Below are 12,095 nucleotides of genomic sequence, written 5' to 3'. Positions count from 1 at the left end.
CGATAAGTAGCCTACATTGATCCATCCTACTATACTCTACATGTAGTACTGAAAATTGAGTGAGAGCAGATCAGAAGAGAGCTAGGAGCTGGCCGGCATTAAATCGGTCCGGAATATAAAAGTAAGGGACGAAGTTCAAATAAAAGGGAAATGATAAGTTAGTTAAGAATACGTCAGGTACTGATACTTCGGTTTGTGGCTCTAGTCCCGCATCTAATATAAAGGTTTGCCTCGTTAGTCTAGTTCTCGTAATTTTACTTAGTACTTTAAACTAACTTTAGAAAAGCTTATACTCTAACACTATTTCTATCCCAACTTCGTGTGATGGGACCTCAATGTTGGCTAACGTTAGGCCTAGCAGTTATAAAATAGACCATAGATAATTGACAAATTACTAGGAAAAGGGAAGTATTGGAGGTAACCATTTTGAAATTTGGACCTTGCTCCGGTTGCTCCAATTATTTGTGGTACACTCTATCTACCAGAGTAAGACACAGTACTTGCTTTTATATTATTACTCAAATATATTTTTGAAATGGCTCACAGCTCTAATTTTACGGAAGGAATGAGTGATTTTCTGCAGGCTAAAATTAAGGAACACGTATTATTAGTGATTTGGTCCAGAATGCTGTAACAGTTAAATTAGTTACCAAAGCAGTACCCATTCCAGCACTTTCTCCTCTTGATTTAAGCATTGCAAGCTGTAGAAGCTTTCCTTATGGTGACTCATTAGAGAAAAGCTCACAGGATACAATATTCTTCAGCTCCTCTGATGATATGAAGTCTGCAAATGAAACTAAGACAGGGCTCATGACCAGAGGTACTTCATCTTCTTCAGCTAAACCGAAGTTACAGTTAATGTTTGAGTTAGGTAATTCAACTTACCTTGGGCAAGGACATAAAAAGCCATCTTTTGGATGCAATATATATTATAGTGCGGCAATTGAAAGCATATCCAACACAATTGGAGTGTATGGATATTGCAAAGCAATTCTGGCAAAGAATCAGTGTCTGAGAGAAAAGAGATCAAAGCCAATTCAAGAAAAAGATTGACCACTGGCAGTGAGACATCAGCATCAAAATGTAAAGACTGAAGAGGATCGAGCGTAACTTCCTCCCGGAGGCCGGAGCTTCCTATTGGTGAAGACAACACAACTAGAACTCGTCTTATTACAGACATGTCTAAAAAGAACAAGAAAATAACCACAATCCAATCCCATTTGTACCTTACATGTGCTTACAGAAGGAGGGGTTAGTAAATGAACACACCGCCAGTCAAAAAGGTACTACTTGAACGATGGCCCGTGAAGTTCCTGGAAAGTGATAAAAGTGATATGACCTATATTAATATAATAACAAATTTAGCTAGATTTTAGCTATATTGGATATATTCAAGTTGCAATGATGATTAGTAATTATTCGAAATCTTAATTCTTACAATATTACAAAATTGCATTGTTGGTAATGCTCAATGGACTTGCAAAGAACCATTAATCATACATTGTCAAAAATCGCAGTTGCTTGGAAGCTTCCACAAAATGATATTTTACGATCACCAGTTTATCTTCGTAACCATAACTTTGAAACAGCTTTGAACAATGAAAGGATCTAATTGAAATGTATTTATTGTGAAAATTACCGTATACACACGGTCCCTATATAAATTGAAAAGCCACTCTATTTTGTGCCAGAAGAATCTACCATATGACGTATAGCAGCAACCAAACTTGGCTTCTCTTGGAATTTGCTCTAAATAAGAAGATATTTTTAGTATTTGTGGCTAAAAACAAAATGTGTAACACAAATAAGAACTCTTCCAAGCGAGATGATATACCAATTGGAATTGGTCTCAAGTCCGAGTGGATAAAAATGGACTCAAGTAATATAAACGGGTATATTAAACATTTCTTTGTGAGTTTACTGTAGGGGTGAAATCTACATTAAATACCCTTTTGTTACCACTTCTGTGGTACAACTTCTGTTTGTTACCACTTGTGTCCAGTGGTGTTATCGTTTGTTGTGTCGGGCAATCAATCTCGAAAAGCTTTATACAACAGACACATCTCTCATTGGATTCATTGATTAACAGTAAACTGTAACTGTGCGTTCGTATTTTGTTTTTTAAATCATGTTATATAACTTAGCAGGTAGAAACAACTAAACACAACTCAAAACGTGACACAACAATGTTTACACATTGTTCATAACAGATGATGAAGCCAGAAATAAAAGTATGAGTTCATGTATAATAATTCAAATCGCATCTCTAGTAAAGCAATGGCGTGCGGTTATAACGACTCCTAATTCCGATAAAAAGTTAAGAGACATGTATAGTTTCACCTGCAACATTAAACCAGGGAGTTGAACAAATATTCATCTGTTTGCACAACTCGTAGATATAATCACTCAGTGTCAAAGTGTAAATTGTGTAAACTAGTATACAACGACGCAGGGTTCGGGATTTGAGCAGGTTTCCAGTAATATGTTCTCGGAATTCTTTACAAATTATTTTTGGAATAATTATCTTTCTTTTCAAAATACTATAGACTTCTCAAAAGAACCAAAATTTCTTCCAATGTTTTGTATAGATGCTTGAATTTGTTTGAAACAAATTAATCATAAATATCAACCCCAAAGTACAAGATTAACAACACTCCCGTTACAAAGATTTTGATGCTGAAAGTAGTCAATGATGCGTTTCCAAATATTAATTAATAGTGTATCGGCTTGTAACGTTACTGTCCATTGTGTAGAAATAGCGAAGTTTGTACTATAAGCTATCATAATACGAGTGTACTCAAATATCATAACGTTAGGTGTTGTTGACAAATTTATGACACTCATTGTACGCCTTGTTGTAGTTGAATTGTTCCTAAGAATATATCTTATATTTGGATCATTCTTTTGATCAAAAAATGTTATGAGTTGAGACAATTTATGACTCTTGTGGGGAAAAATATTATTATGTAAAATGTGCATTCAAACCACAGTAATTTCTTCATCGCAAACGTCCTTACAGTTCGCAGTCCCTTTGACCATATGCTTCAGATAAACTTTTTGTGAGTGTAAACTATATACTTCATACTTCAGTCGTCAAAAGTAGCCATTGGCGCTTGAGTTTTCAATCGACATTGCGTACAAAGTTATTTACATACTGCAATAGGACCGGGTCGAAACTAGCTGAAGTTGAGCCGACTTGCTTATAGTGGTTCGGGAAAAAGGAAAAGTTTGTTCAACTTTGAATATAATTGCATGAGGTAACTGTTAATGGTTAACATACGACATAGGCTCATAAACGTTGTCAGCAAGTACTAGGCCTTTAAGGGCGTGCTCTTGTGCCATTGATATCACTACGTAATATTTTCTACTAAATATTTTTTTATTTATATTTTTCTCTAAGTTCGGTATTTTTATTCTTGCATTTTCTTTTTAGGCACTCGTTTTACTTTGCATTGGGTCCCGACATACACAGCGTATTCAAAGCTTATAACTTTTTCATAGACGCTATGTAAGGGTGTCGTATACCCCGTACAGGGGTGTGCACTGTATGATGCCTAGGGGAAGCATACATGGTGACTATTCTACGGAACAATTCCCGCTTCAGAATATAAAAGTAATTTTGTTGTTGTACACTATTTAAAGCTTTCATCATATGATTCGTTTTCATGTACTTTATAGACCTATCACTATAGCCATCCGTTGTACACAATCCAATGTTTCTCAAGGCTCGTTATAATTAAGTATTGTGCGTTCCTGTAGAGGCATTTTAAAGAGCATGTTTCCACGGAGGACTGTCGGCCGAAAGTTTTTATTCTGTGAGGACGCAAACCATTTTTAAGACGTTTCATCCCGCGGACACAACTCTTAAAGTACTGGTAACAATACTGCTTCCAAAGTTTATCTGGTTAACTAAAAGTTCTTTGCAGTTCTCTTGCAATTCATTTAGGACCAGCATTTTTCTTGAATAGCTTCTAAGCATCACAGAGCACAGGCGCAGTGAGCACAGTGTTCGGTGATAAACTTGTAATCATTTATATGCATTATATGTAGAGAAAAAGAATGGAGGAAACTTCAAGGTGGTCAGGTTTTGACATCGTTAGTTTGATGTCCTGCTGTTAGGAAGTTACCGTAGTAGCTTATGACACAGGTTGCAAGAAACTAGAGACATGTAGCTACACTATAAACTATTAGGCCTATACTCGGAGTTTGAATAATATCCAAACATTACTGTGCGCTGTATTCGGATAATGCTAATTTTTTGGGGTTGGCCATCATGTGCACCTATGCCTCCTGTCAATGCCAGTGGTTCATTCAAGGGGGTAATCTAGGAGTCCAACTAGAAGCCTGAAAGGTTGCCACTGGTTGCGTCATGTGTAAAGTTCAAGGTTTCATATTGAAAACGTGTCTAAATATATATTTTTTTAAAAGTGTGTATAATCAAATGCAAGGGTGATGTGAATAAACCCCTATTTGCATAGCCGTTACACACCTACTTGTCCCAAAGGTAACCAATACTGGATTTCCTAAATACTACAAAAACAAGAAAATAAACAGTAACCCTGCAAAGAGGGATCTTCCTCCATTGCTGTAGTTCCCATGTGCATGTGTGTGTATGTTTGTGTGTGTGCATGTATGTGTGTTTATATACATGCATCAAAACTACTAACAAATTGCACTTTCTCTTACCAGGACATGTCAGAAACTCAAATTGAGATGGATGATAGCCAGAGGATTCTTGTCTTTGGAGAAGACCCTTCACAAATTTCCATCCTTATAGATGCAAACATCGTGCTTAACAACATAAGAAGTTTTCCATATTGTGCGATCGTTTTTTACTTTGCACTTCATTACCGCCCTCAATTTGGAATACCATAATGATAAAAAAAAAAACCTTGAAGTTTGTACAAAATAGTATTATTCAACCTGACATAGAAAGAAAAACTCATTCAAAAGCATATTGCCATAAGTTTACTTATCTTGTGTTATTTTGGATTGTTACTGTTTGTTTTAGAAAAAGAAGATGAGAGGAAGTAAAAATGACAGGCATTCCACTAAGTTATAGTCCCTGCCAATAGATTGAACATCAAATAATAACTAAAATCAACACAGATATTGGTAATAATGTATACTCGGACACAATATGTTATGATGACTAATTTGTTTAATTTTCAAGTTACTTTTCTTTGTGCATTTGCTCTTCCTTGGAAATGCATATTTACTGTTTCATTTGTGTCAACCCAATTGATTCTATGGGAGAATTGTACTCATTCACAGACGACAAAGTTGGACATTGGTGAAAGACTAAAAACCCTGCAGAAGAAGGCCTGGTTAATATATCATCATATGTGTAGGCGTACATATATTGTTATTTTTTTTCAAATGGCCAGTTTGTTCTAAATGAGTGTTTATCTCACTCAGGCTTGTTGTCTATAATAGTTAGTTATGATGATGATGAAAATCAATAAAGGGCACAAGTGAAATGTTGTATACAACATGTTATCTTAGATGTAATGAAACTTCCATATCTATTAAAGAACAACTTTAAAATTCTTGAGCTAAATAGCCCATATCTGTACAGACTGTACATGTAAAGGTCAGCCCAGAACAACATTGTTACAAAGTGCACAAGAAATATGTCAACTATTGTCAAACACTTCTATTACGTCTGCTTTACAGCAGTTATGCTTAGAGCTTGTTTCTACAGGAATCTCATAAGTCTTTTGTTTCTAAATGACAGTCTAAGATAGTTTTAAGAGTAGAAACTCTGAGGAAGCAACTAACTTTAATGAATTTAGAACGCTGTAATTAGAAAAAAAACTGATGGCTTTGTAAGATAAGTGTCTTGTTCGTAAGGTAATTGCAACCTTTGGCTGCCTTAATCATTTAATGTCTGTAGTGTTCAGTGGAAACTAGTAACGGGATAGTTATACAATTAACAAAACTGCTTTTGTAAATATGGGGTAAATAAAGTTTTAGCACCTTTACGTTAATGTGTCACAATGTGCTTTCTGTTTTGTTTTAGAAATGTTGTGTTTTTTCTCTCAATATATTTGGAAGGAATAAAATATATATTGTAAAACTCAAAAAGCCTTGTTGTTGTAACTTTATTGCTCACTTTTTATAACTTGAAAAAGCCGAGGTAACTTGCTGCATAGACATTTCTGTGTTGTATCAACTAGTCACCAGAGAAGTTAATAATACTAAATCCATTTGGTTAATGAAAACTGAAGAAGAGTGTGTGTGGTAGACTTTAAAGATTTCGTTCATTCAACAAGTCTTACTCTGTTGTCATAACTTGTCGTGCCTAGTAGTTATTTGCAATAATTTCTTGCTACCCATTCAAAAAAGTTGCTAGTTGGAAAAATGTATCCACATTAAATTAAAATAACTTGAATGAGATTAATTGAATGAACTTAAGAATGTCAATGTAGCAAGTTACCTCGACCTTTTCAATTTATATCAACACATTAGTTTTTATATGATCATCTTGAGCTTTTGAAATTTGGGCCAAACAAAATGAAATTACCCATTAACCCGTCTGAGGGTTCTCTCGCTGCAGAATCTCTCTGATTCACACAGGAGTTTAACATTACGCTTTAAACCACCTTCAATCTCTCCCGTAGACCAACATTAGGATACTTATGCTCTTCAAGAACCAAGGATAAATGACCATGATGCTGGATGGAAAATTCAGTAAAGACCAATTAGGACTATATGTCTCGGTTAATAGATTCGGTACATTAAATTGACTGTGGTGTGTCGCTGCTCATGATGGCGCCATTGCTGTCCTTGCAATGGGTCGTGCAAGGGACTAAATATTATCCTCAGAAGCCTTCTTTCTTGCATTTTTGATATTCTTTTTGTTTTCTACAGCTCTCTTTAAATGAATTTGGCGCAATTTATTACGGAGATGCTTCCATACGATTCAAAAAATCGCTTAAAGTACTTCTTCCGGGAATTCAACGTCACCATGGTTACATGTCTAATATTGATTACTTTGATCCAAGAAAAGGTTTTCGTTATAATCTGACTGTACCAGCAATGTTTACCAAACTTGGCGTAGACAGAGAAGAATACCGTAGTTGTAACAACTGTGCGCCACATATACAAGCAGGAACACAGCTAATTATAAATAGCACCACCATTCAAACGAAGCTAATGCAACCTTGGTTACAGTGCGCTTTAGAACAGGAGTGTATCGCACCGAAAGGATCAAGTAGAGCAAACCACCGACAAGACGCTTCTGCAATCACTATCATTGCTTACAAATATATGTTCAGAGAATGGACAGAGGAGGACAACGATACCGAGAAAATGCAAGCAGTCGTTGATGTGTTGAGAGATTCAAACGGATGGAAATCCAACCCTCAATATTGCTTACATGGAGAGAAATTGTGACTTCATGTTGGGACTAGGGTTAATATAAGGTATCATTCGTTTTTGTTGATTTCGATGATATTCATAACCTATGTAATCATGATTTTGTATTTGTGTATACGCGTGGATGGCATGAGTGTGTTTGAGAAGCTTTGCTGAGAATGCCAAAGGTCATTTGAGGTTACCAGAGGTCACAATTTGAGAACCTTGTAACCAGTATCTCAAGAAGGGAATCAGACGTCTCATACTTTGCATGAGGATGTATCATATTGCGCAGAAGAATAAGTTTGCTTTTTGTGGAGTTGAAAGGTTATTTTGAGGCCACCAGAGGTCTAATTTAAAAAAGAAACATTGTTAACACGACATCTCTAGAAGGGAAGCTTTTACCAATATTATACTTTATACTCCTGTTTGCTGATGTATCACATTATGGGTAAGAATTGGAAATGTTTGTGGTCACCAGAGACCGACATGTTGAATTAAGAGAATTAAAGGAAACATTTGACAAATTTCTTACCTAGTTCAATAACGCTATCGTGTAAAATCGTGTTAGATGTTACAGTTTAATGTTCAGAAGTCAGTTAAGCTATCACATCACTCATGTGTTAATTTAATAATACAATGGAATATTCTTATAAGTGATATACAACAATCTGTGGACTCTGATGCCCTGTGAGCTTGATATCTTAAGAATGGAGTCATCACCGTAACGTCAATGCATTGTGGTTACAATCTTGCTTCCAATAATATTTATTAAAAAAAAAACAAGTTTTAAGAAATCCTTTGTGTTCCCTTTATGTTTCCTTAAAAAGCGGACACTGGATTTTGGGATTTACACCCGAAGCCATGTAGGTGTTTCTCAATTGTTATCGATTTGGGTTTGTGTCATTCAATTTATCATTACGATTCAATTTGTTGATATATTGTTTGTTGTTTATGAATTAAAACATGGATTTTAATACGTCATTCGTCAATGGTACTTATTTCCCTATTATCTTTAATAAGAAATACGTGATACCTATAGTCAATGTATGACAGGACAAGCCCAATAACAATGCAGGATTGCACTCAAATCAAATTTTATCGAATTTGCATTGTCATTTACCAATTAGCGTAATAGTTCCGTATCCCATCTCGGACAACATATCGTATTCGAAGTCATTCCATGAGTGAGAATTCGAGCATCAAAAGTCACGTAGACCTAAAACAATTACGTATTATATGTATAGAGTTACTTTAATATACATCAACACTAGGCGAAGTTTGTTTATGTCGTGATAACTGATATTCATCGTTATAATTACCGGCAACAAATAAGAACGGTTGGGGTGAGATAACATATCCGCCTGTCCAAGATGTAAGTTCAGAAATTTGCTGCAGTTTTGATTTGATGATTTTTGTTAAGTTTTATTAGAGGAAACTAGCACGCGGAACTGATATAGGCACGAGGATGTATACATATCGTCAGATTGCAACGGTCATATATAGTTTACATATACAGCAGTAGTAAACTCAACCGTTACCATTCATCTGGCCTAAATAAATGTCCATTGAGACGACCTGCGGTGATGAATGACTTCTACAAAGAGCTAAGAATGATCTAAGATATCAAAGCTGAGATGACAATGGTTTGGTGCACTCCTGTTCCACGAAGTGTCTATGTAATGCGTGGCCAACCTTGCAGAGACGCAAGATATGAAATGAATGGTTATCAATTGATATTAATTGTGATGAGCTCAAGTCAAACAAATTGAATGTCAATGACACATACATGTGGCTTTCGAGCCAAGGTACGGCCACCCCTGAAGAGATGTCTTCGATGATTTGGTACACTTCTTTCATGTGGCATATTCCATGTACATTTTAATATTAATGGTATCAAGAGCAATCGTCTAGCTCACAAGCTACGATTCGGTCACCACAGGATCTTTACCAATCACGGATAACGTGTTTTCAGCTCAGGAATAGAATCATCAATAAGGAACAATATTAGTCGAATTACGCCGGGAGGATTTGTCCTGTCCGTGACTCATGATCCCCCGATCGTAGATACAACTACGAGCATGGTTATAAACAAAGCCTTAGCGTTATGCTCTGATCGAACCCAACCGCACAGAGAACTCCGTTGCATGCATCTAACGACGATCGGTGTCTGTGCCATCATCATACCTTCAAGAGTGTGGGAAGAGATGACAATGGGTTGATTGTGTTACTCATTTGGGTGTCGCTATGTGCTTGTATTAATGTTATATCAATGGTCTGAACAGCCCCGTTGGGCAAATAACCCTATTAAATTTGGCTATCATTTTACGTCGATGACGTTCTCTAAATTAAAATTATTTTTGTTGGTAGTGTGCTTTAAAATGCCTCATTTCTCTCTTGTTGGCTGGAAAGATACAGCAATGAACAAAGGAAGCCTGTACTACTGTTTCTGTGTTTGTTACATTTGCAAGTTGCATCGCTCGTTGATTTCATTTTGTTGCCAGACAAGTACGATCATGAACACATCAAACATGGGGATTTATGTTTTTATAACATTTGCAATTTTATTTCTCCATACAGAGCTATTGACATGCAAAACACAAGAGACAGGTAGATGGCTAGTTTAATAGTAGCCCATTTCAAGATTCTAGTCCCCATATTTAGTTAGCAAAAAGAATTTAGAGTTCTATTGAACAAGATCAAACGGAACATTAAAATAATTTTTATATTCGGTTTTAATTATTCATATTCGGTACCCCTGAAATGCAACGTGGAATATTCATTATTACTCCGGAGAGCAATAATATGTTACATCACAGTGACGTGGCAGGGAATGGGAGAAGTTGTTAGGTCATATATTTTCATTAATAAAACGGGGGCGGCTAAATAATTCTAACAACAACATTAAACAAACCATCATGTTTCATTATTTTGAATAGGCTTATTTTTTCTCAGCACGGAGGCAGTTGATGATTCAAGAGAGGAGTATGTATCCTTAATTCTTACAACTTTTTTCTCCTTATTTTGTCAAAGCGGATCTTGACACCAAGCATACTAAAAGTGTAAATTATAATAGTTATATACGCCCACCTCCAACCACCTTCCATAGAAGTCCGTTTCATCGTTCCTTGTATATGTTAAAATACGGAATTTAAAACACAATATGCAAAAGAACAACCACAAACCATAAGAACGAAGATGTATTGTAAGCAAAAGAAGCTTTCGCACGAAATCAAAACGAACGCTCACACGCGAAACGAACGAGTGCTCAGAGCACCGTGCTTCACACAGTCAGTGAACTGTGTGGGCTAATCGTCATATTGTCATTGTGCCCACAAGGGAATTTATACACCGGAGCATAGGCAGACGAGGGACACTGCCATGCCATGGAGGTAAAACTGTTTTTACCTCCATGGTCATACTGATTATCATAGACAGGCCTTGTCACCGTGACCAAGTTCGAATGGTCCTGATGATATGACGCTAAGACAGACACAACATTTCTATACAGCAAGATCCGGTTCGAGCTGCACCGATGCGGTGCGCTGAGGGCATTCCTAAAAAATATCTAAGAGGCCTGCTTAGTATATCGCCCTCTGTTTGTGTTGATTTTGCCGGTTGTTCATTTTTGCCCGCTGTTCGTTTTGATTCTGTCCCAATGTTCGTTTTGATTCTGTCCCAACGTTTGGTTTGATTTATGGGGAAAACTTTTAATTGTGGGGGCGAACTTTCATCTAGTTCGCGCAGTCATGTCGTTTATTCTTTCCTCCTTAACCACAATTAAATAGCATCCCCCAGATACCCTGATATCGTTGGTGCTCTATTTTGTAGAGTAAAGAAGAGATACCTTGGCCATATCCGCCCCTCTCGCCCGCTACCTCCACCCCCCCACCCCACCTACCCCAACCACATCAAAATTAGCTCCGCCGTCCATGTTTAGTAAGTTCTAATGACAATATTGATGGAATTAATGCAAGAATGGCAGGACACAAAGATTCATTTCGTTTATGTCGTGTTTAGAACGTATACCTATCGGTTTTCGAAGTTTACTTACTAACTTACTAACAATTTGTTCTGTATAAGCTGAACTTTGTTATTTAATTGTTTTAAACAACAATGATAACAATATACAATGGTAACAAGATCTTTTCACTTCTCTCTGTACCCGTTCAACCCGTTATTTATATGGTGATAATACGTACTATATACCTAGACTATATTGCTTATTACTGTGACGCAAACATTTGCTACTGTAGCATATAGGTACGTTGTGTTAAGACTGTTTTAAGCTACTGGATTGTACACTCACTCACTGAACTAAGAGGACCAGCAAAGAGAGGTAATACAACATAAGCATCAATATCATATTCATAATTCATATTCATAATTCTTACTAACTGGCTTTCATGTCGTTTAATTGAGTCGTTGTTCTCTATATGTAATTATGTTCAAATCAAAATCATATTAACTTTGCTTCAACCCATAAATTACTATATATCATACCGTGTGTAGAATGGTTGAGGTATTCCTGCGTAGCCTGATATAGCACACATTTTATACGGCTGATAACAAGAAATGGGTTGCAGTTTTTTAGTATAGTTTTTTAGTATAGTTTTGTAGGCGCTGTTCCTACATAAGATATGCTAGAATTTTTAAGGTTTCCTTTCATCGCAACCGATAATATATGATACCAGGCCGTGAATATTGGCATACTCCTATAGTTAAAACAGCTTTAT

General features: G+C 36.3%; 2 protein-coding genes across 12 annotated transcripts in view; both read left to right on the top strand.

The window, feature by feature from the left end:
* The window catches only part of LOC139983391 (uncharacterized), a 92,911-nt gene that overhangs the window by 38,775 nt on the left and 42,041 nt on the right, over window positions 1-12,095 (top strand). The gene's annotated exons all lie outside the window — the stretch shown is intronic.
* The window catches only part of LOC139983388 (uncharacterized), a 67,127-nt gene that overhangs the window by 35,688 nt on the left and 19,344 nt on the right, over window positions 1-12,095 (top strand). For 3 of the 11 annotated variants that reach the window (XM_071996913.1, XM_071996914.1, XM_071996911.1), the window contains one exon: window positions 6,874-8,336. The exons of 5 other annotated variants lie outside the window; for them this stretch is intronic. In XM_071996913.1, coding sequence (XP_071853014.1) covers window positions 6,874-7,398 — 525 coding nt within the window. In that variant the 3' untranslated portion in view covers window positions 7,399-8,336. 3 more of the 11 variants (XR_011798646.1, XM_071996915.1, XM_071996916.1) reach the window with 3 other exon arrangements.

This window comes from Apostichopus japonicus, chromosome 16 (genome assembly GCF_037975245.1).
Source record: "Apostichopus japonicus isolate 1M-3 chromosome 16, ASM3797524v1, whole genome shotgun sequence".
NCBI lineage: Eukaryota > Metazoa > Echinodermata > Holothuroidea > Aspidochirotida > Stichopodidae > Apostichopus > Apostichopus japonicus.
Note: the sequence above shows the minus strand (reverse complement) of the source record. Positions and strands in the feature narration are given on the sequence as shown.